Genomic DNA, 23,854 nt, shown 5'->3' with positions numbered 1-23,854 from the left:
TCCGCCCAGCCCTGGACGAACAGCGGGGGTTCCACAGGGGAGGAGCCTGTGGCTCAGAGGCGGTGCCCGCCTAGCAGCACCTAGGAGAAGAGCGGGTTGGTCTCGGCTAGCAAAGCATTGGGACGTTGGGTGGTGGCTGGCGAAGGAGGTCTAACGCAGCAGGCTGGGCAGCTAGCTGGGCAGCAGGGAGGCAGTGTTCCCCCGCCGGGGCGGACGTAGGCCGTGAGTAGCTCCAGGCCGCCAGGGCAGACGCCTTCATAGTGCTGGCGCCCATTTTGCCCGCCCGCTGATGAGAGCCCGGCGCGGCCTACATGCGTCACGGACAGCTCTTTGAGGCGACATCGCTGCGAATAAAGGGCCTCTTTTGAAAGTCGGTCCTAAAACAGTTAAGGTTTTATTTTATTTTGTTTTGTTTCCAAGTCACAGCCCTTGGACCACTTCCGGCTGCTGGCCTGCACCTTCAGTTCTAGTGACCTCGGCTCGGAATGCCCCTTGGTTCGTCCTAGGCTCACATCTTGAACCCTGCTTGAGTGTCCCGGGGTGGGGGACCTGCAAGTTTTAGCCTAGCTGTGCTGGAGGCGGAATAATTAGTCCAAGAAACATTTTATTCATGTGAGTAGCCTTTGACAGAAACAGTGTTTTACTGTAGCTGAAAAAGTAACTCCAGTTTGCTTGCTGCTATTTTTTACAAAAGCTTTTAGATATATATTTGTCTGATACTGGAAAGAGAAGGATGGAGGGACTTTATTGGTCAAGTTTGAATGTATCACATCAAGGAACTAATTCTAGAAAATTACAGATTTCCTCTGATCATTTCTTTGGTATCAGACATGGTTAACTTATATATAAAACTAATTTAATTTTAAAATATGCCAATGAACTGAGGGGAAAATATACAAATCTTCCTTAAAATTTACAACTTTACCAATTACACAAGGGGTTTAGTAATGATTATAAATGAATGCAAAATATATGCCATGCAGCCTCCACATCTCATATGCTTTTGTTTGAATTTGTTTGTTTTTTTTTTAAAAATCCTTTTGTAGTTCTGAAGCCAGACAGATATGGCAGTACTGGAAAGGGAACGTATTCAAGGTGTTACTTGAAGAGATGTTGATGCTTTGCTCTTTTCTCCCAAGTCAGTTCCAACCTAAGTCTTCCTACAAATACTGTCCAAAGTCCAGAGCACTGTGGTACAATATATATGCTAACAACCTCTGTTTTTGCCTAATGCTTAGTCTACATCTTTCCATGATTAAAATTTTATAATGATAAAGATTGGAGAAATTTCAGGGGTGTAATTGGACCTATCTATATTTTCTCTCTAAGTTTCAGCTTTATATCATATGTTATTTTCAGTTACTGTTCATAGCTAACATGTCCTGCTTTGATGGGGCAGCACAGACTGCTCATCTTATTATATTTGCTTAAGGGATATTTTTAATTCTTCAATTTGTTTAGCCACCTTCAAGAAGAAAAATACTTTTGTTTGTTGATTTTAGTCAGTCTCATATTCTAGAGTGTTCATGCTACCTATCAGAGCTCCAAACATTTGTCTGGAGAGGGAAATAATGGTTAATATTTATAGCAAGCTTATTATAAGCTAAAGACTCTACTAAGAATTTACATATATAGTGTCTATAAACTGCCTCAACTGGAATCAGGCTCTGCAACCTCTAGCTGTGTGAACTAGTAGACTAGTTACCTAACTTCTGTGTGCCTGACATTCATCACCTTTAAGTGGGAATAATACTAATCCCAACTCATAGCATCCCTTGAAGACTGTGAAGATCAAATGGGTTAATATACCTAAAATATGTTAAAACATATGAAAAGTGTTTAATAAGTATCATTACAATCAATGTGTTCATAATTTTACACTTCAGAGAAAGTGAAGTAGAGAAAAATTAGGTTGTCTGATGGTCATAAAGCTTCTCAGTGTCACAAGTGGGATTCATTCATCAGGCAAGCTGATACCTGGGCCTGTATTCTTTGCAAACTGAAGTTATAATTGAATGACATTATTAAATAACTTCAAATAATTAGGGCATTCAACTTATTAATGCTATTTAAAAAACTTAAACACTTCAAAATTAAAGCAAATCATATTCTTAAAGAAAAATATATAAAATCATCCTTTCTGTAAAGGAAAAATGATGGTTCTATTTAAATTACAACCAAAGAAAACTCTTCTACATTCCATCATTCATTTAGAACCTAATTTACAAAGTATCTAAAAATAATTTGTCTAAGTCAACATGGCTTTTGGAATGAAGGCAACTTTTATGGAGGAAATCTCTTTTAGTGGTTGTGATAGCCGTAAAGTTAATACTAACATTTTGGGGGTATATTTGTATTTGAAACTGGTAGTATTTTAAGTTAAATTGCGTAGGTTATATTCCATGTATTGTATTGTACCTTGTAACTAAATTCATCCTGAGATTAAGATATTCCTTAGTTGGAATCCTGAAATTTGTGAACAAATACCATATGCCAAAAGATGTTCTCTAGTCAAATAAATTTGGGAAATGTTAAAACTATATAAAATCTCTGTACAGTATAAGTTGGTTGGAGTTTTTACTATGCTAATGCGCTTTTATAATATCCAGTATTCCCAAAATTATTTGACCAAGGAAAATGTTGAGAAAATGTCCTAAGAATCACATTTATAGAAATGATGTTTCATTCATCCAACATGTGATTTTTATAGACTTTGATCTGAATGACTTTTGCCTAGCGTTTGCATTTCTCTGCTGAGGGTGTCGACGGTTTCGTAGTTATGTGGTGGTTTATTAGACCCTTGATCACTGGAATTGCCTCTGGACCAATTTGCCCTCTTAATGATAGGACACATAAATCCAGGTTAATGTGCTGAGTGTTGTTCCCAGGCTCATATTGTCAGTGCTCAACCTGCTATCCTTTGGAGGTTATAGCAGCACACTATAATGCCTTTCTTCTAAGAACATTTTGTAGTGCTTTATAGTAATTTAGAATATTATATGCTATCTGCCTTCTCTTCCACTGGAATTATTTCCTTTCAATGTCAGTATGACCAATAAAGTTTTGTTTTGATTCAAAAGAAATTTAAATGTCAACATGTTGGTTGTTGCTAGGACCTATCTATATCTATGAAGTTGAAATGGTCTTGAAGCCTTTGACAGTTGGATTCTCCTTTCAAAATGTTCCCTGTGTGTGTGCGTGTGTGTGTATGTGTGTGTGTGTTTGTGTATATGTGTGTGCACTCATTTTATTTTTATATTAGAATTTGCTGGGGTGATCTTTCTAAAGCTCTAGAAGAAAGGCAGAACATTTGTATTTGATGAATGAAAAAAATTGCAAAGTGTATAACTAGAGACTCATGGAACAACAAAAGTATGCAGCTTGAGACAGCCCTGGTATTTGAAAGAAATTTGGGGTTGAATACAGTGGCAATAATGATATTGCTAGAATTGGTTGCATAAACTGTAGCAAATGAATGGAAAAAATTCAATATAACTCATAACTATTGACTGTACAGAAGAGGTGATATTGCCATATAGAAAGGAGGTTTGGTTATAGAAAAAGGTTTCTTTCATAAATAAGTTGGAAATGAGAATACATCCAGGTGAAAGGGGGAATATGTGAGAGGTTCAAAGTCATAATCACTCAGGGAATAAATGGATAACTATGATACCTATTTATTAGTCACTATATTCTTTTCTTTCTTTTTCTTTTCTTTCTTTCTTTTTTCTCTTTTTTTCTTTATTTTTTCTCTTTCTTTCTTTGTTTCTTTCTTTGTTTCTGTTTCCTTTTTTTTTGGAGACAAGGCCTCCTTATCTCCTTATCTCCTTAACCTAGAGATTAGCAGAACTTTCTATGTATCCCAGACTGGGCTGAACCTTGCTCAGCCTCTGTCATGCTGGGATTACAGGCATGCACCAACATACCCATTTTGAGACAACAATTTTTATTCCACTTACCTTTTAGGGCACAGGCAGAAAAACAGTATTAAAGAAAAATCAAATTCAGGATGGCATCCCTAAAAAATAAAAGGACTAGGTTTAGTTTAATTCCTTTATTTCTGCCTTCTTTTCATTCCACATCATGATTGACATCTGGTTTGGTCTGAACACTATCATTTTGATAGGTTCTAACTATCTCCCAAACTATGCTTCATTTCCTTTCCCACTGAAAGTTACTTATTGGGAATGGGAGGGTCTCTATCATGGGACAGATACCCACTGATGACTGTGTGCTCTGTAAAGGTAGAAATACAGTGAATCTGCATCATGATACTATGACTGGTTTCTACAAGATTCTATTAATGAAAAATGCATGTGAAGTTATGAGATCCAAAACTGGACAGAGGACTATTATGGAGAGTTTCCTTGCCACTCAAAACTCTGAGAATTGTAAGCACAGAGAGATATTTTTGACCTTTTAATTTGGAAACTAAAATTGTATCTTTAGGTACACTTCTTTGCATTTTGTAATGCTAGCACACTACCTTTGAATACTGTTTTGTAAATACAAGAGAGAGGAGAGGGAGGGAGGGAGGGAGGGNGAGAGAGAGAGAGAGAGAGAGAGAGAGAGAGAGAGAGAGAGAGAGAGAGAGAGAGAGAGAAGTGGCCAGGCTCCTGCAGGTCTTATCTCCCCACAGAACTTACTTAGAGAATTCTTGAGTGTTTTGCCATAGAAAGTTAACATTACCTAGGCTTTGCTTAAGTGTCACTTCAGTTTTATTTTCAAAAAGCTTAAGATGCCATTTGATATGTTTAGGTTGTACAAATGTATGAGGTTTGGTTCTGGTTGGTGGTTGCTAGTCCCAGGTCACCTTGCTCACTAGTGAGTTCATCCAAACCTCAAAAGTCACACCTGTGTCCTGTGCGCGGATGCTGCAGGCTTAGGTGGAGAAAAGCAGGGCTAGAATTGGAACTCAAAGCCCAGAATGGCAAGAGAGGATGCGGGGGCTCCACCCGATCATCTCTGGGTTCACCAAGAAGGAATCTACCGCGACGAATATCAGCGTACATGGGTAGCTGTGGTGGAAGAGGTAACTGCTTTTATTTTATTTTATTTTATTTTATTTTTAATTTTGCTTTCAAGTAACCTGTCTTCTATCTAGTCTGAATATTCTGATGTTTTTGGTTTTATTTTTGATCATTCCTATTAGGAGACAAGTTTCCTAAAGGCTCGAGTCCAGCAAGTTCAGGTTCCTTTAGGTGACGCAACTAAGCCAAGTCACCTTCTTACCTCCCAACTACCTCTCATGTGGCAACTCTACCCAGAGGAGCGCTACATGGATAACAACTCTCGCTTGTGGCAGATTCAGCATCATTTAATGGTACACATGTTACTCAATCATTTTACCTGTGCTGGGGTTCTTATAACAGAGTACTTTATATAATTTCCTTTTTCTGACAGGTCAGGGGAGTACAGGAACTACTCCTTAAACTTTTGCCTGATGATTAACCTGGTATGTATTTCTATTTTTCCTCCTCCTTTCCCTTCTTTGTTTACACTCTATTCAGTTGTAGTGATTTGAATGATTTTTTTTTTCAGGTGCTGGATTTCTAGGAAGATACGCTCCTCTGTTCTATTCATTACATGGCAATCACTTCATTCACCACTGCCGTGCTTCCACCCTTAGGCCTGGGGGTTAGGGGGAGGATTAGTTTGAAAAACCGCTCAGGAACAGAGATATTTAGGAAGGGTCATGAAGAACATTGCCAGTGACACTACAGAGAAAGGATTACACAGGGCAGAAATCAAGCCAATAAAAGCATTTAGTCAGGATATGTAACTTTAAATTGACTCCTTTGGGAATTGCTATAGAACCTTTAATGGACTTCATCGGCTGAACCTAGGATCTGGTGAATTCCACAAAAATCAGCGTGCTACAGAACAGATGCCCTCATCACCAAGGACTTGGTACTGATTTAGAGAGAAGAGAGCAGCTTTTGCAGCATCAACGTGTATTTGTCGCTTATTTCCCCTGCAGCAAATTCACCTGCTTTTTCTTATTCCATCCTGTAAATATGTGAGGTTTTGTTTTAGTGTTTCCCATCCCAGTACTGACCTAATTTGGATCTACTGAGAACTTAAGGAGTTCTGGGAGAAAAAGATTTGTACTGATGAAATTAGCTGCAAAGGCTCCTTTGCCTTTCTTCTTTCTGAAACTATTTCTTTGAATTGTTTTTACAAGTTTCTGATCAAAATTTTGTGAATCTAAATTATTTCTTTAATTACAATATTTTACATATTTGGCATCCATATGAGCTCAAAAGATAATGTTAACTTTAATTGGCACCTTTCTCAAGAGGTAATAGTAACTAACATTGCTAATTCCTGGGAAAGTGTTTATACTACTTGTGAAGAATTTTCTGGATTAAAATATGACAGTTTATGTACATTGAAGTAAGCTTTTGCTTTTTAAAATAAGTCTTGGGCCTAGACCAATGATGTATGCCTATAATTCCAGCTATTTGGAAGACTAAGGCAGGAAGAACACTTGGCCCCAGGAGTTTGATGCCAGCCTAAGAAACATAATAAGACTCTGCCTTAAACAAAAAGCACTTGGGTATAATAGCCACCATGTATTGAGTTCTTATTGCTTTCCAGTTACTGTTCTGTGCACTTTATATATTTTATTATGTTTAGTTTTTCCATCAGTTCTTTGAGGTACGTATAATTCTCATTGGCATGAATAGTAAAAGAAAAAAAATCATTCAAGGAGTTTAATCATTTACCACAGGGATTTTTTTGTGAATCATAGAGCCCGGCATTGAGCCTGACATTTAAAACTGTGGTGTCATTCCAACATTGGTTTACAATATTCAAGATGACTAGACTGAATTTTTTTCATGAAAATCTATATCTTCCATATTAATGAGATAGTGATATAAAAATATAGTTGATTCATCCTATCAATGAAGAAAGAGTATTTTTAGCACATTTATTTTTCAAGCTATTGTTAAGGTCGTTCTACTTGCCCCAAGAAAATTCCATGTAGATAGGCTACAAAGTCTTTATGACTAAAACTAAAAAAGAAAAACTATAATTTTTTTTGTTTTAGTTTTCTGGATATGCCACAAAAGGATCCATGCCAGAAACAAGCCTGTGAAATACAAAAATGTTTACAAGGTAGTATATAGATGTTTTTAAAAAATATTTTTCAACTTTACCTGTCACCTAACTATAAGAAACTATCAGCAACGTTCATTAACTTTAAATGTAACACTTCTAAAATTAATTCATAAATATTTTCTCCATTGTATCATGACATGTTTAGATTAAAAGTGATGTGACATAGAGACTAGGAGGCTGTCTTAAGTGGTAGAGTGCACTTGCCTCATATGTGCAAAAACCCCAAGGTCCTCAGCACCATACACAAACTAATCTCATTTAAGCTATGGGTTCTTGAGTCCAATTGTACATTAGAATTACCTGGAGAACTTTCAAAACATGTTTAGCACAAATGTAAAGCAGATTTCCTGAAGATAGAGTCTGAGCAGGAATCAATTTACAAAGCTAACCAGGTAATTTTAATGCACAACCATAGTTAAGAATTACTGAGCTAAGGAAAATACTTCAATAAAAAGACTTGGTTTGGAGTTGAGGATATGGCTCAGGGATAGAGCACTTACTCAGAATATACTAGGCCTTAGTTTCCATCCTGGACACTGCATGTATACACAAACAGAAAGAGTGAAACAGAAGCAGGGAAATAAGTTCAAGGCCAGTCCAGGCTACAAAGTGACAGCCTATCTCAAAAACTCAAATACATACATACATACATACCACAAAAACAGGTTTTAATACTAGACCTCAGGGACTAGGATTTGGGCAGTGAAGGACTAATTCTCAGTTTGATCTCCAGCCACACCTACAACAAAAAGTTGAGGGCATTTGTATCAAAACTCAGGTGGCTGTAGCTGCATGATTTACTTCTGGGCCCTTTTTTATATTCCATTAATTATGCTCAATGCTGCTTTAGCTATTTGAGGTTTTCTATATGAATTTTAAGCAGTATTGTCATTTTTATCAGTATTCTCCAGATCTATGTGCATAGAAGGTCTTCTTTCCATTTCCTAATGCCTTCAATTTCTTTTTCAGAGTTTCACAATTTTCATTGAAAAGTCTTTTTTTTCTACCTTAGTTAGGAATATTCATAGGCATTTTATTTTTTGAGGCTATTATTTTTCTCATTTATTTCTTTAATGAGTTTATTAGAATATAGAATGTTATATGTTAATTTTGTATCCTGCTTCTATGCCGACTTTATCAGTTCTAATGCTTTCAGTGGTGCCTTAGGCTTTTCTAAGTATAGCATCATCATTATTATTATTATTATTATTATTATTATTATTATTATTATTATTATTATTATTAAGCCCACTGTTGCTGTGTTCAGACACACAAGAAGAGGGCCACAGATCCCATTACAGATGGTTGTGAGCAACCATGTAGTTACTGAGATTTGAACTCAGGACTTTCGGAAGAGCAATCAGTGCTCTTTCCCACTGAACCATCTCGGCATCCCCTAAGTATAGAATCTTATTCATAAACAGAGTAATTTTACTTCCTGCTTTCCTGTTTGTATTCATTTTATTTCTTTCTCTTGCTGATTTCTCTGCCTAGCATTTCAAGTACTATATTAAACAAAGGTAGAGGTAATGGAAACCCTTTCTAGAGGAAAAGGTTGCTTTCAATTTCCCCCTATTCTGTATGTTATTGACTATAGCTTTATTTTATATATAGCATTTATTCTGTGAAGACACAACCCATTATACCTAGTTTCTTCAGGGTTATTTTACATGAAAATATATTGAATTTTACTAAAAGCCTTTATATCTATTGAGATGTTAATATAGTTGTTTTAACTTTCCTTGTTATACTTACTGATTTCTGCATGTTGAACCATATTCACATCCTTGAAACAAAACCATTTCTTCTCAGTATGTTACTGAATTAAGTTTTAAAGTAGTTAACATAGGCTATCTGCATGTATGTTCATTCAGGATAGTGGTTTTGTAAAATGAATTTGGAAAAATTCTTTCCCTTTATTTTATTTTTTTTTATATATGGATGTTTTACCTGCATATATATACCTATGCATTACATGTGTGCTTGGTGTCCATAGAGTCCAGAAGAGGGTATTGGAGCTACAGACAGTTGTGAGCCACCATATGGGTGCTGGGAAGCAAACCTAGGTCTGCTAGAATAGCAGCCAATGCTCTTAACTACTGACCCATCTCTCTGGCTCTATCCTTTCCCCTTGTATTTTCTGATCTAGTCTGAGGGCCATTGGTGTTAGTTTTTTGTTTGTTTGTTTGTTTGTTTTTTGTTTTTTTTAAACAATGGTTGTTGAGCATCTGTCTAGTATGTGCAAAGCCCTTAATCCAATCCCTGCTACCAAAATTTTGTCAGGTTCTATGGTTTTCTTTGATGGAGGTCTTTTTTTTCTTTTTGAAATAATATTTTCAGTCTCATTGCTTGCTATTTAGAGTTTTCATATTTTGGAATATATATATACAGAAATTTGTCTATTTTTCTTAAACTTTTCAATTTATTGACATACCATTTTTCAAAATATTCACTAATTATTTTGTTGTTTCTGCTGTAAATTGTTGTTGTTGTTGTTGTTGTTGCTGTTGTACTGGAAATTGAACCTGGGACCTTGTGCAAACACTACTAAATGAGCTCTACTCTCATGTCTTTTGTTGCTTTTTAAATTTTGAGGCAGAGTTTCACTAAATTATCCTGTGTAGACTTGAATTCATTCTGTAGCCTAGGCAGGCCATGAACTTGAGATCCTCCTACTTGATAGCCCCATGAGTATTTTAAAATATACTCTGTAGCACTGGGCTTGGATTTTAATTTTATTAATTTGAGTCTTCTTTCTTTTGACTAGTTTGTCAATTTTGTTTATCTTTTTAAAAAGTCAACTGTTCTATTGACTCTGTATTTTTGTGTTCTCCATTAATTTTTTTACTTGATTTTTATTTTCTTTCTAAATATTAGTTTTGAGTTTGACTTACTTTTGTTTCTTCTAAAATCTTGAGATACATTCGTGGGTATTTATATGAGGTCTGATTTATTTTTAATATGGGCACTTATAAACCATGAGTTAAAATGCACTTTAAATCAAATAGATTTAACAGACTTCTACAAAATATACGGCCTAATAGCAGCGTAATGCATATTCATCAGCCTGTGGAACTTTCTTCAACATAGATCAGGCTGGCTAGCTAGCTTAAGGTTATGTTGTTCCCCATTCTAAAAGCTTTTGGTATATGTAGCCAGCCCGAGCCAACACTAACCCATGTTTATATGTAGCCAAGCAAGTATTCACATACCCAAGGCCTTCAGTCTGTGTAGTTTGGAGACTGACAAATGTCCTAGCCACATATTGTATCCCCAGTGCCTCAGAAAATGAACATGGAAGCCAACTGATCACTGAATTCTGAGTTGGGTGTCGGGAGATACAAGAACTAAGCATTTCATATGTGTTAGTCTTGGCATTCTCAGCCTAAATTACACACAATGGTCACCTTACCTTTCGTTTTATAACCCTTTTAAAACCTAAAAAGAAGTATTGTTAGTTCCCAATTTTATTTTAAAGGGGAGACATTAAATTTGATATCAAAATGCAGTTTGCTATGAAACTATAAATATTTCGGTTGTATGCATTTTTCTAATTCATCAAATTACAAAAAGGTACGTGTCACTAATATCAAAAACTATTGCCAAAGACACTTGATTAAAAAAAGAAATTATGAGCTGGTGAGATGGCTCAGTGGGTAAGAGCACCCAACTGCTCTTCCGAAGGTCCGGAGTTCAAATCCCAGCAACCACATGGTGGCTCATAACCATCCGTAACAAGATCTGATACCCTCTTCTGGAGTGTCTGAAGACAGCTACAGTGTACTTACATATAATAAATAAATAAATAAATCTTTAAAAAAAAAAAGAAAAAAAAAAAGAAATTATAGCCAGGCAGTGGTGGCGCATGCCTTTAATCCCAGCACTTGGGAGGCAGAGGCAGACAGATTTCTGAGTTTGAGGCCAGTCTGGTCTACAGAGTGAGTTTTAAGACAGCCAGGGCTGTCTCGAAAAAAATCAAATAAATAAATAAATAATATGTTAAAATAGCTTTCAACCACTCATAAATTTTGATTTTCTTCCTGTTAGACTTTTAGATAATCATGAATGAGTTCCTCTTTTACCTCTTGACCTGTTGACAGATTTCTAAATCAGAAAGAATGCAATAAAGCTGGGTATATCTTTCTTCAAAGTGCTAAGTGAAAAAGGTTGGAAAATACTTAATTACCTTGTACCTTCTTAGTTCTCTGAGATCATTACTAAGAGTTGCCTGTTTTTCAGCCAACAACTATTTGGAATCGAAGTGTCAGGCTGTCATCCAAGAACTTCGTAAGTGTTGTGCTCGATATCCCAAAGGAAGATCTCTGGTCTGCTCAGGATTTGAGAAAGAAGAGGAAGAGAACTTGGCAATGAAGTCTGGATCCAAGTAAAGTTGTACTGAGATGTTAAATTCTGCTTCATGTTTCCCTCAAGCATGTTTTACTTACTGTCCCTCCTTCAATCCAGGTAGCAGCAAACAGCAAATTTAAAAAGTCAATTGTAAGAGTTAGCAAATATATTATCTATGCAAAATAGACCAAAATATCACCCTAATATAGAGAATAAATATGTTTAATGGAAAAGGGAGCTGCTAAAATAAACCTGTATTACATTAAAATTTTGGTTTGTTACTAAATGAATTTTAAGAGACTATTAGATACAGATGTTAATGAATTTGTCTTTAACCACTGAGTTCAGAATGTTATCTGTATGTTGACCTTCCTCACCAAATCTTGGATCTCTGTTGAATAGGAATGAGATACACAGAGCATAGTGCAGAAAACAGATTATTATAGAATAATACTCTGAAGAGTAAGTGGGCAATTGCCAGAGTGACCATTATGCTGACATATCTATTGATATATATTGCATACTATTTTCTTTTTCTTTCAACATATTTTAACCTTTATTTTTATTTTATATCAATAGGTGTTCTGCCTACATGTGTGGTTGTATACCATGTGTGTTGGAGTCCCTGGAAGTGGAGTTGCAGACAGTTGTGAGCCACTGTGTGGGTGCTGAGAATTGAACTGAGGTCCTCTGGAAAAGTAACCAGTGCTTTTAACCCCTGAGACATCTCTCCAGCCCTGGTTGTATACTATTTTCTAAACTTTCCAGAACAGGCAACTTTCCCAGGGGGGTTTTCCTATCCAGGTAATTGATAGGCCCATTTGGATTAACTCAAAAGAGACAGGGAACAAAGTTATAGTTTTGTTCTTTACCAGAAAGTCCCTAGCTTGATAGTAAATCTTATGATCTTCCTAATAGTTCAGAATGTCATCTATCCAAGGGCAAAGGTATTCAGATCCTGTTCTTTGGATTGGTAAACAAAGTCCTTCAGTTCCTGGTTTTATAAACTGCGGATTATGACAGGAGCCATCCTCAATAATTTTCAGGCCTGCTAATACATAACTAGCTATTTAACAAGACTAGTAGTGCCAGTGATAAAACCTAAGTCACATGAGGCCCTCTAGCATTAGAATCATAATACCCTTCATAGATTACATGCTACATTACTTCAAAGTTTCCTTTAACCTAACTCAATACCAATAATTCCATTTTCTTCTAGATACCAGTAGGAACATGTTTTTCTTCTGTTGCCTAGCCACAGATACTCAGTGATAGGAAAGGCATACAGTAAAATTTTTTTCCAATGCAAGGGTATCTTGGCAGTCAGGAGCCAAGAAATAACACAAAATTATACCATGCAACAAACCACACAAGAGATTTATTGGCAAGAGACACAGAGAGTGGCGGTTGTCTCTGACTGGGAACAGACAACAGTAGGCTTGGGAGAGGGGCAGGGTTTTATGGGGTCTTTGGAGAATATGCAGTGAGCTAGTGGAAAATACAATGCTGTTAAAAGTATTGCTTGGCTGTTAATGCTAAGTCGTGGGGGCAGGGATTCCCAAGTCTCATGTTCAGGGACAGGCCAAGGGCAAGTTTAATTTTCATTGGTGTGTTACTGTAAGCATTGCAGCTCTGAGAGAATGGTGACCCCAATGTAAGTGTTACAACTCTGAAGGGAAATGTATCCTTTCCACAAAGTCAAACCATATAACAAATCTCACATGAGATACATAGGGAAAGACACAAGGGTGATGGCCTCTGCCTTGGAGAAAAGCAGCAAAGAACTGAATGGAAGGCAGGGTTTCTATAGGTTTTTTTTTTGAGGGAGGGCAGAATTTTATAGGGTGGAGATTTCCAGCATTGGGATTGGTGGGATTTCAAATGAGCTTGGAGCAAGACCAGGTATTGGTGGGATTTCAAGCTCATGTTCAGCCATCCCTAATTTATCATGAAGGAATAGAAGAAGCAATTTTCACTGGAAGACACTATGAGGCCTAATGAAAGAAATTGCTAGAACTGCACTGAGGCCAAAAGTTTTTATTCAAGGCCTGTTCTTCTGGGCTGTCTCCAAATAAAGGGAGAGAAGGCCCACGAAAAGCAGAGTTTGAGGTTTTGTATGGTGGTTTTAGTTGGGTAGGAGAGCATCAAAATAGCTGTAAGCAAAAAAAAAAAAATTTATGGGGGTACTTCTGGTCATAATGATAGCAGGATGCTGGCAAAGGGGACATTTAGAAAAACAGGATGTTGTGGTCAAGCTGCTCGGCTGAGATAAGGGTCAGATGATCTCTGAAACATGTAGAACATTCAGTTTCTATTTCCCTGAAGGGGCTAGGTCCCACCCAGGTCATCTATCCTTGGTATCTTCAGTGAATCCATCTTGGACTGACCTTCTACTCAGTGTTTTTCGACAAAACTTTTCATGGGGAGATGATACACACATATCTACTAACCCCAGATAGGGAGCCATGACACCAAAGTCCCAACTTGTTGAGCCAGTGAGTTTATTGGGGTTACTTACATGAGCAGAAATGATTCAAAGATAGATTCATCACCAAAGTCCACCCTAGCACAGGTGACAGATCACAAAAGATGGGAATTTGGAGCATATTGAATAGTCTGCAGCCAGTTCAACAGGTTGGAGAGTATCTCAAGTGACTTACTTGGTCTAAATCTCTCCCAGGTAGCCCAGCTGGTTTCTTCTTTGCAGCTGTATTGCTTATTTGAAGGGGGTGTGGGGGGGAGAAGCCTAGTGAATCTGGTTGATTTCAGGGATTTCCTGAAGCTATTTTGAGTTGTTTACTTTTCTGCTTAAGGAGCTTGCAAGATGGAGCATTTCTGATAAGCTTATTTTCTCTGCTGGTGAAATGAGCCAATTTGAGCCAAAGTAAATACAGGCAGGTTTATTGGGAAGTCACTCCCAGGTGGGTCCACTGATCCCAAAGAAACACCAAGGAAGTCACTATGGGGAGGGAGACAAAGGGGAGAGGAAAGAGAAAGGGTGTAAGTAGTGAGAAAGAAAATGCAGAAAGAGGGAGAGACCAGGCTGTCTGGATTATATAGAGCTTCTATGGGAGGGGAAGTCCAGCCCTTCAGCTGGAAAGTTCAGGGCAGAGGGCAGGATATGCCACTCATGTCCTGCAACAGGTAGGAACTGGACAATCAATGCTGGGAGAACCTGGAGGCCAGGTCTGCTTTGGTATGTAAAATATGCACCTCAGATGTTCGTCCGAATCCCAACAATTTCAATCTCAGAGGAAACTGTTGTACAGTAGTCAGGCAGGCATCAATAGAAATAAGAATTTTAATTGGTTTATCTTTTATTTCCTTATAACCAAAATCTATAGTAGATCCAGATGATATCAAAGCAAAACTATTAAAGGAAACCTGTTAATAGCAGACAGCTATTTTATATCCATTTGCTTTCCTCAAATAGTTACTAGTACTACTATTGTCCTTCACCAACCCTCCTCCCCCAAAGTAAGATGCCTTTTGGGACTAGGGATGTAGCTCAGTTGGTAGAGTACTTGGTTAATGTGAACAAGGCCATAGGTTTGATCCCCAGCACTTCATAAACCAGGCACTCAGGTGAAGTCAGGAGAATCAGGAGTTCAAGGTTATCCTCAGCTACTCTAGAGTAGTCTAGACTATGTTGTGACACTATCTCAAAAAAAAAAAAAGGATAAAAATGTGTTTGTAAGAACATGAGAAAATTCTGGCAGTTCCTTGATATCCAAATACCATTTTTTGATACCAAATATTTTCTTTTTTTCTTTTAACTTTTAGTGTATATATGTGTGATTTGAGTATAGGCATGTGCATATACCATTGACATAGTCTAGAGGTCTTAATCTGGCAGTTAAAGGATTGAATGGCAAGAAAAAGCTTGAGGGCAACAGGTGGCACCAGGGAAAGCTCAGGTAGAATCAACAGGTGAAGAAAGGCATTTATTGTGGGTAAGGAGATATACACATTCAGGAGACACACAGAAAAAGACCCTCTGCAATGCAGAGTGGAGCCCCAGGAAGACAAAAATCTAGTCTCTTCTTGAAGGCTGGGGATTTTTAAATCTCTGAAGTTTTCCTCCCCTAATTTAGGGTTGGTCAGTTTGAAGAAATAAAGGATGGCTGATTGATTGCCCCACAACTGTTGTATATAACATATTCTGACCATGCCTTGAACTTGTTGAGCTGGTCCACCAGCAGGACCCCTGCTGATGAAAGACAAAAAGCTTGTTTTGAGCTACCAGGCTTTTGTCTCAAGTCAGGAGTGTGAGGAGAAAATCAACTATCTTGAAAATGTTCCATCTTTATTACTTAGCTATGGTCGCTCTTCCTATCTGTCTACATACCAGGGAGATTAAATCCTAGTATCTCATCATGGTGCACATGATGGAACTTTCCCATAATGGTATATCCTGGTGAATTCTGCCAAAGCCCCCCTCCGCACACCCTCCTCAATCCAACTCTTAGTAAAACCATTTTAATAAAGCACATTACAATTATATTTATATCATCTATGAGTCTAAATTACAGTTAAAAGCAGTTGTTTTTTTTTTTTTACTTAATCAAGTTTTAAAACATTGTAAGGGTTTGTCTCTTTAAGAATACTGCCTTAGGGGCTGGTGAGATGGCTCAGTGGGTAAGAGCACCCGACTGCTCTTCGGAAGGTCCGGAGTTCAAATCCCAGCAACCACATGGTGGCTCACAACCATCCTTAACAAGACCTGACGCCCTCTTCTGGAGTGTCTGAAGACAGCTACAGTGTATTTACATATAATAAATAAATAAATAAATCTTAAAAAAAAAAAAAAAAGAATACTACCTTAAGCCGGGTGTGGTGGCACATGCCTTTATTCCCAGCACTCCGGAGGCAGAGGCAGGTGGATTTCTGAGTTTGAGGCCAGCCTGGTCTACAGAGTGAGTTGCAGGACAGCCAGGGCTATACAGAGAAACCTTGTCTTGAAAAACCAAAAAAAAAAAAAAATTACTACCTTAATTTGAACTTCAAAAGCTTCCAAGTAGTTGTTCCTTTCTTTAAACTATTCTCTTTAGCTATTATGGCATACATAAAAATTAAATAGCCACCGAAGTACTTTTTATATAACACTGACCAAGACTAACACTGAAACTCAGTCTCTGGGGAAGAACTCTTGTGACAACTATGATCTCATCCCTCATATTGAAAACACAAACACTTCCAAGCAGCTATTGATGCTGTTAATCAGTTAGTGATTGACAGACCTTAGCTACTGTTAGAAGCTGACTCCCCCATTTCTACCTTACCATTGAGTTTAATATGGGTTAAATAATAACAGGCCCTCCATTCTCCCAAGTCAGTTCCAGACTTGTTTCCAAAGTCTTGGTAATTGCACTTATATTTATGTTTTTTGTTTTGTTTTGTTTCATTTTTAAGCCAATAGAATACAAAGTCCTTCTGAGAACCAGGTCAACTTGACTTGAAAAATGAGGCTTTCTGAAACTGGCTGACTACACTGGCATTTAAAACTTGTAATAAAATGTTTATGCTAAATACTAATGGCAAAAGTTCTGCTTCTGTTAAGCTTTGTTTATTTACAAAAGGCATGAAGAACTTATATAAGAATTCCTCTGCTACAGGGTAAATGCCACCCCATTGACCTACTAAGGGGGACTATAAGCTAGGCACAATTTTATTTTAAAAATAAAAATTTTGCCCTGCATTATCTCAGTTTTAGCTCCTGGTTTTTTGACACAGTAACACTGGGAAGTACTCTTCAATAATAGTGGGTGACATTTGGGCAGCAGGGTTTCAGCATATACTGATGGCAAAAATCCCCACTTCTCTATTTTGTCATAGTATGCCTTTCTTCTTGACAATGTAACTTAGTAAATTGTGATATTACACTTGTGTTCAGTATCCAGAAATCATTTCAGGTTAATTTTAAAATACAATTTAAAAAGTATTCACGCTGGGCAGTGGTGGCGCGTGCCTTTAACCCCAGCACTTGGGAGGCAGAGACAGGTGGATTTCTGAGTTCGAGGCCAGCCTGGTCTACAAAGTGAGTTCCAGGACAGCCAGGACGATACAGAGAAACCCTGTCTTGAAAAAAAGAAAAAAAAAAGTATTCACTTGTTAACAGAATTGCAATTTTCTTAGCACCTACTTCCAACTCTTCAGTGGATCTGTCTTCACTGATCAAGAAAATCTGAGGTTTGTGAAACCTCGGCATGACACAATGACATCTTGGACCAGTGTAGTCAAAACCATTAGGATAAGAGCCACACATCCAACAGGTGATTACACAGGTGATTCCCTTGTGTAAGCAAGGATCAGAACTTATGCTCTTAGTAATCACATAATTTCTTAACATTTTATTATTGGAAAAAGGAGATAGTTTTGATACATCAAAAATGTGAAAAGAGGTACTGGGAACAGAAAGGAGTAGGAAGAAGAAAGGACAAAGGAAAAGAAGGCAGGCAGGCTGGCGTTTCTTGAAATTCTCCAGCTCCTAAGAAGAATAAAAGCAGGACAGGGTCTAAGCAACACTGCATAGATTCTGGGAAATCAGGTCCAGAACTAAAAGTTTTCTCCAACAGTTTACAGTAATCTGATTAACTGACCAAAGAGCATATTTTAAATAAAGGCTTTATTTCACAAAGTCAAGTTCTCATGATGAAAAGAAAACTACTAATTTAGGAAGCAGGTTCATTTCCTTGCTAGGATGTATGGACAAAAACTTCCCTGTCAGATGAAACACTGTATTGAAAAAAATGTCAAATTCATTTGTATATCAATGTTTCAGGGATTTATGATATTTTCCCAAACTAAAAAGTACAGGTTTAAAAAAAGAGCTTAACCCTTAGTTCTGTACATTTTTTTCTGACAAATATAAAAAAAAAAATGAGAATATTCTTATTAACTACAGACTTCTACCTTCAAAAACCACAACCCACACCTTAAAACTACAGTAACTAGAATTACATAGCTCTTTCTTTGCTGAATCCATTTGAATTTTTTCTAGTCTGTCACAATCTATGAGACATTAATTTCCCAGTTCCAGCAGCAAGAGCTCTGGCCCAAATGATGGGCCATACAGGGGAGTCAAAAACCTCAAAACTGCTTACCAATGTCTAGAGTGGTGAGGGGTCATGGCAAACAAGGGGTCATTTGAAGGAGTCTTGTTAGCATGTTATAAGAATGATCACAAACAATGTGTGGGCCTATATCCCCTGGGTTTCTGATCAAAAATGGTATTATAGAGCCTTGCATAGAGTGGAAATGTTGTAATCTATCCATTAAGCCCACACAGGCATGCCAGAAAAGAGACTGCCTCCGACTCTACCCCTTGGCCTTCTGTCTAATGGAGAATATCATAAGGATTGCAACTCTGTAGCAGCATCCTCATTTTACCCTATCCCTTATGGGAGGTGCATTTGGTCAAAGGGTTGTCCAGAGTGGTAAGGATGAAGGGCAGAGCCATAGTGCCCTTCAGGGGTACCAGAAGTGAACCAGGAGCTATAGAGTAGTGATAGAAGTAATGTTACTGCATTTCTGCCAGCAAGGGGAAGTAAAAATACCAACACATTTTTAAACACCAAGCTTTTCAGTATCTTACATCAAGGAAATTCAACTCTATCACCTCTGGTAAAGGGGCTATCATTTTACTGTATTCTGGGTATTTGAAAAAAAAAATGTGCCCTGCCAAACAGGTCTTGCTAATTGTCTTATTTTGGGTTTCTATTTCTGTGAAGAAACACTATGACCACAGCAACTCTTATAAAGGAAAACATTTAATTGGGGTTGGCTTACAGTTCAGAGGTTTAGTCCATTATCCTTATGGTGGGAAGCATGGCAGCTTCTAGGCAGGCAGACATAGTGTTACAGGCAGACATAGTGTTAGAGAAAGGAGCTGAGCTTTACATCTGGATCAGTAGGCAACAGGAAGAGAATGAACCAGTAGGCCTTGCTTGATCTTCTGAAACCTCAATCCCACTCCCAGTGACACACTTCCTCCAATAAGGTACACCTTCTTTCAACAAGGTCACACCTCCTATTAGTGCCACTCCCTATGAGACTATGGGAGTCATTTTTTTTGTTTGTTTTTTTTTGGTTTTTCGAGACAGGGTTTCTCTGTGTAGCCCTGGCTGTCCTGGAGCTCACTTTGTGGACCAGGCTGGCTTCGAACTCAGAAATCCGCCTGCCTCTGCCTCCCAAGTGCTGGGATTAAAGGCATGCGACACCACGCCCGGCTGGGAGTCATTTTCACTGGAAACATTAACACTAATCAAAACCAAATGTATTCAATAGTGTANCTGCCTCACCCTGGTAACATTTAGGTTGTGCATGGAAAGACAGCTACCTGCTTTTTTCAGAAAATGTAATCTCCNATTTAAACTCAAGCCTGCTTGGCTAGTCTGTTCTCATAATGTTGGTGATTGAACCCAAACACTAGGCAAATGCTTTATCACTGAGCTACATCCCCAGTAATCTCCCATTTAAGATAAAGCAAAGANGCTGACTCAATGAGCCCTCAATAGAGGTTTCCCAAACTGCTTGAGGCTATTTCACTAACCACTGACCTAAACTGGAACTTGAAGTGTGCTAATTGTGACTAATAACCCTCTGCACTACCTCTACACAAACACAAGTGGAGTCTGACCAAACTTCAGGATAGAATTATAGATTTTTATTTCAGACCNGGGTAGAATCTGAGTCTAGACCATTACCTATTATAACCTTTTGAAGGAACTCCAATCCACTAGCCTATTAGTTGTAACCCCTAATAATCAGGAAGAAAGCAGATGGATCAGAAGTCAGCTGCTAACCCACTAGAGAGATACTAGATGACCACTCCTCACCACACACCCAAAGGGGCATTGCAGTAGCTTTTGCNCTCACCATGCCAATGATACTGTTAAGACACAGGGAGAACAACATGGCTACAGCAAGAATCACCATAAATGGCACAAACCCAAGAATACAGAGAACTATAAAACAGATGATGGCACACAGTTATCAATAAATATATTGTACNTACAAAGAGGATTTTAAATACTGCATGTTTTTGATATTAAAGAACCATTATTAATTTTTCTGTAATAAAAAGGTATGATTTTTTAAAGTTTTAAAACAAAAAAATACTTAGATTTTTAGTATTGAATANATATTGTAAACAATAAAATGGCAGGTATATTATAATAATTGATAAAAAATACAATTACATGATTGCTATAGGCAAGCAATGGATACTTGGGGAAATCACTGTACTCTCTTATGTTTCCACAATAAATAGTGAAAAATCATCTTCAAATTTTTGAGAAAAATATGTTCCAAGGCAGGTTATACTACCATGTAAGGAAAGATGACTAATATGTATTGCAAGTAGAATAACTTACATTGGCTCAAATAAAATCAAACGTAGTGAGGAAATGCAAATAGGTGAATCCTAATTAGTTTTGCAAATCCACTGGTAGTTTCGATTTTCAAAAGTATGTCATTGCTAAGGTATGTCAAAAAAGTAATTTTATTTAATGTATGACCTTAAAAATACATTATTGCACAAACGATCATCTATTATCTAAGAATTCATCTGAGGTAAATCTAACCTTTAACGGGAAGCTTTCTTTACAATTAATATATTCAAAAATATTTGAAATCTATTAAGTAGTAAGCCCTGTGGGTATAATGAAGATGATAGAAGACGACTTCTGGAAGATGATTTTGTAGTTGGAGTTGAGCTCATGGTAATAGTTGAGCTATTATGGAATAATGTAAAGTATACATAGATTTTTATTTTAAACAATAATTCTGATGGAGATTGCATTTGATGAAAATAATTTATTACACATATGATATTCTTACTTCTGAATGCCTGGAACATNTCTTTAAAATTTTTGCTTAAGGGACTGGAGAGATGCTCAGCAGTTAAAAGCACTGGTTGTTCTTCAGAGGTCCTAAGTCCAATTCCCAGCAATCATATGGTGGTTTACAACCATCTGTAATGGGATCTGGCACAGAGGTGTACATGCAGATAGAGCACTCATATGTAAAAGAAATAAATTTAAAATTCTTGCTTAAATGTTGTATTTCATGAAGTTCTTACAGCTGGTTTCCATAAAGACCCACCTACAGTATATAATACTTACATTATTTCATGCATTGTTAGCAGAAGTTGATTTAATATTTAATATTTTTAGTGTTGGTATTTCACTGCCATTTTGNCAAGATAATTATAGCAAGTATAAATAACTCTCTTTCTATAGCCTAAAACCAATTTAAAAAGAAAGCATACACCAAGATACCAAAATTTTTCATGCCTAAAGGCAAATGTATTTGGTTCCTTTTCATGTAACTTTTACTAAGGTAACTACATGCTGCTTTTCCAAATTAAGTTTGGAAAAGGATCTTACATAGGGGAAAAGGAACATTCTTGTTAAGCTACACACCAACCAAGTAAGGAGGGTACTGGAAGAGTTAACATCTACTGTCTCTTCCAACTTGTCAAGATTGAGAAGGTCTGTATTAACCTTGGACTAGGAGAAACCTATTAAAGCCATTCAGATTTGCTACAACAGGGAGGAAGGCACAGGAGAAGATGAGGAAGAGGAGTGCCGATTGTCCTATGTTGGAGTGTAGAAGCTGCTGGCAAGAAACAAACAACAACAATAAAAACAGAGCAATGAAGTGAAGTTCTTAGGATGCCATGCCAAGCAGAAAGCCTCCAAAAAATCCTCCAGTCACTAGAACATTCTTCTTTACAAATGATACAACCTGAAAAACAGAAGATTTGATACTGAGTTACTTTACTACAAAACTTCCTATTCATCTAAGGTTTAGTACATACATGGATAGGCATTCTGTATGGCTATCTTATCATTTTATTATTCTCCTGACTACTTCAGGAGAAATGTGAAATATGAAATAATATATCCAACATTCTGACCTAATCATTTCTTTTTGTTTTTGCATTGTGTGGTGTGTGTGTACATGTGTGTATTTGTTGTACGTACATATGTATGAATATGTGCACATATGTATAAAGGGCCAAGATGGATAGGTGTCTTCCTAGTTCACTTACATTATATACTGAGGCAGGATCTCTTACTGGACCAAGAGGTTACAATTCGGGCTAGCCAGCTTGCTCTGGTGATTCTTGCCATAGCTATGGGACTGAAAGCAGACCACTTCACCCACCTGGCATTTACATGAGTGCTAGGAATCCAAAACTGTAGTCTTCAGGCTTGCATGGCAATCACTTTATCCACTAAGCCATATCCGCAGGCCAGGCCAAATCAGTTCTTGAAGTTAGGCACTTTCCAACTATGTAAGCCATTTGCATTTGTTACATTCCCATTACTCTCAGTCCATCCTCCTTGCACCATTATGCAAAGTACAGTGTCTCTTCACTACCTCTGTATCTAGATATCCTAGTTAGCTTTAACTGTCAACTTGACACAACCAACTATTATCTGAGAAGAGAATCTCAATTGAAAAATTGCCTATATCAGTGTTTTTCAACCTGTGGTTCTTGGGTTGCCTAAGAGCATTTGAAAACACAGATAATTTGCATTATAGTTCATAACAATAGCAAAATTACATTTATGAAGTAGCAATAAAAATAATTTTATGATTGGGAGGTCACCACAATATGAGGAATTATATTAAAGGGTTGCAGCATTAGGCAGGATGAAAACCACTGACTTAGATCATATTGACCTGAGCATGTTGTAAGGGACTGTCATGATTACTATAGGATGGCCTACAATACTGTGGGCAGCACCATTCCCTAGACAGGTGGTCATGAACTGTACAAAAAAGCTAGGTGAGCATAAGCCTGTCTGCCAACCAGCAAAGAATATTCTCTGTAATTCTTGCCGCATGGTCTTTGGCTATGAATTGATCACTTGGTCAGAGGTAATGCTGTGTGGGACAGAAAGCAGACAGCAAAGATCCATTTGTTTCTCTCTGCTCTCAATTTAGGATTAATGCGATTAGCTGTCCAACTTCCTGCCTTGACTTCCCCTCAATGATGGCCTGAAACCTAGAATTGTAAGCTGAATCAACCCTTTCCTCCCTTAAGTTGCTTTGGGTCAGGATACTTTATTCCAGAAACAAAATAAATCTAGGGACATTATGTCTCCTTGTTTCACTTCCACTGCAGCCCTTAACATTTCCTCAAACAGAGGTCTACTAAAGAAAAATTAAAAAAATTACTTATATTTTCATATGTTTATCTGGGTAATATGTATATATGAGTGCACATTCATGTGGGTGGAGGACATATATCATCTATGGCTATTTTCACTCTATATGAGGAAGTCAGGTTGTTGTGATAGAGACTGTCTTAGTCAGGGTTTCTATTCCTGTACAACATCATGACCAAGAAGCAAGTTGGGGAGGAAAG

General features: G+C 37.4%; 3 protein-coding genes across 4 annotated transcripts in view; 2 read left to right on the top strand and 1 right to left on the bottom strand.

Moving 5' to 3' along the window:
- The first annotated feature begins 45 nt into the window (after positions 1–45).
- Positions 46–11,740, top strand: Cmc4 (C-X9-C motif containing 4). 2 transcript variants are annotated; one of them, XM_021188216.2, is made up of 4 exons: positions 46–95; positions 421–612; positions 7,055–7,122; positions 11,365–11,740. In XM_021188216.2, exons 3-4 carry the CDS (start codon positions 7,065–7,067, stop codon positions 11,511–11,513), a joined length of 207 nt encoding a protein of 68 aa, XP_021043875.1. In that variant the 5' UTR covers positions 46–95; positions 421–612; positions 7,055–7,064; the 3' UTR covers positions 11,514–11,740. The 2 variants fall into 2 exon arrangements, with proteins under 2 accessions (XP_021043875.1, XP_021043874.1); XM_021188215.2 differs by having other exon boundaries at positions 56–612.
- Positions 56–7,035, top strand: Mtcp1 (mature T cell proliferation 1). Its single transcript, XM_021188214.2, has 5 exons — positions 56–612; positions 4,881–5,032; positions 5,153–5,323; positions 5,404–5,455; positions 5,542–7,035. Exons 2-4 carry the CDS (start codon positions 4,928–4,930, stop codon positions 5,449–5,451), a joined length of 324 nt encoding a protein of 107 aa, XP_021043873.1. The 5' UTR covers positions 56–612; positions 4,881–4,927; the 3' UTR covers positions 5,452–5,455; positions 5,542–7,035.
- Positions 11,741–21,757: 10,017 nt separating the features above from the next.
- Fundc2 (FUN14 domain containing 2) overlaps positions 21,758–23,854 on the bottom strand; it is a 16,047-nt gene continuing 13,950 nt past the window's right edge. The window contains exon 5 of the mRNA XM_021188197.2: positions 21,758–22,221. Within this exon, the coding sequence (XP_021043856.2) occupies positions 22,144–22,221 (78 nt within the window). The 3' untranslated portion in view covers positions 21,758–22,143. The remainder of the gene's footprint in view (positions 22,222–23,854) is intronic.

This window comes from Mus pahari, chromosome X (genome assembly GCF_900095145.1).
Source record: "Mus pahari chromosome X, PAHARI_EIJ_v1.1, whole genome shotgun sequence".
NCBI classification, from domain to species: domain Eukaryota; kingdom Metazoa; phylum Chordata; class Mammalia; order Rodentia; family Muridae; genus Mus; species Mus pahari.
Note: the sequence above shows the minus strand (reverse complement) of the source record. Positions and strands in the feature narration are given on the sequence as shown.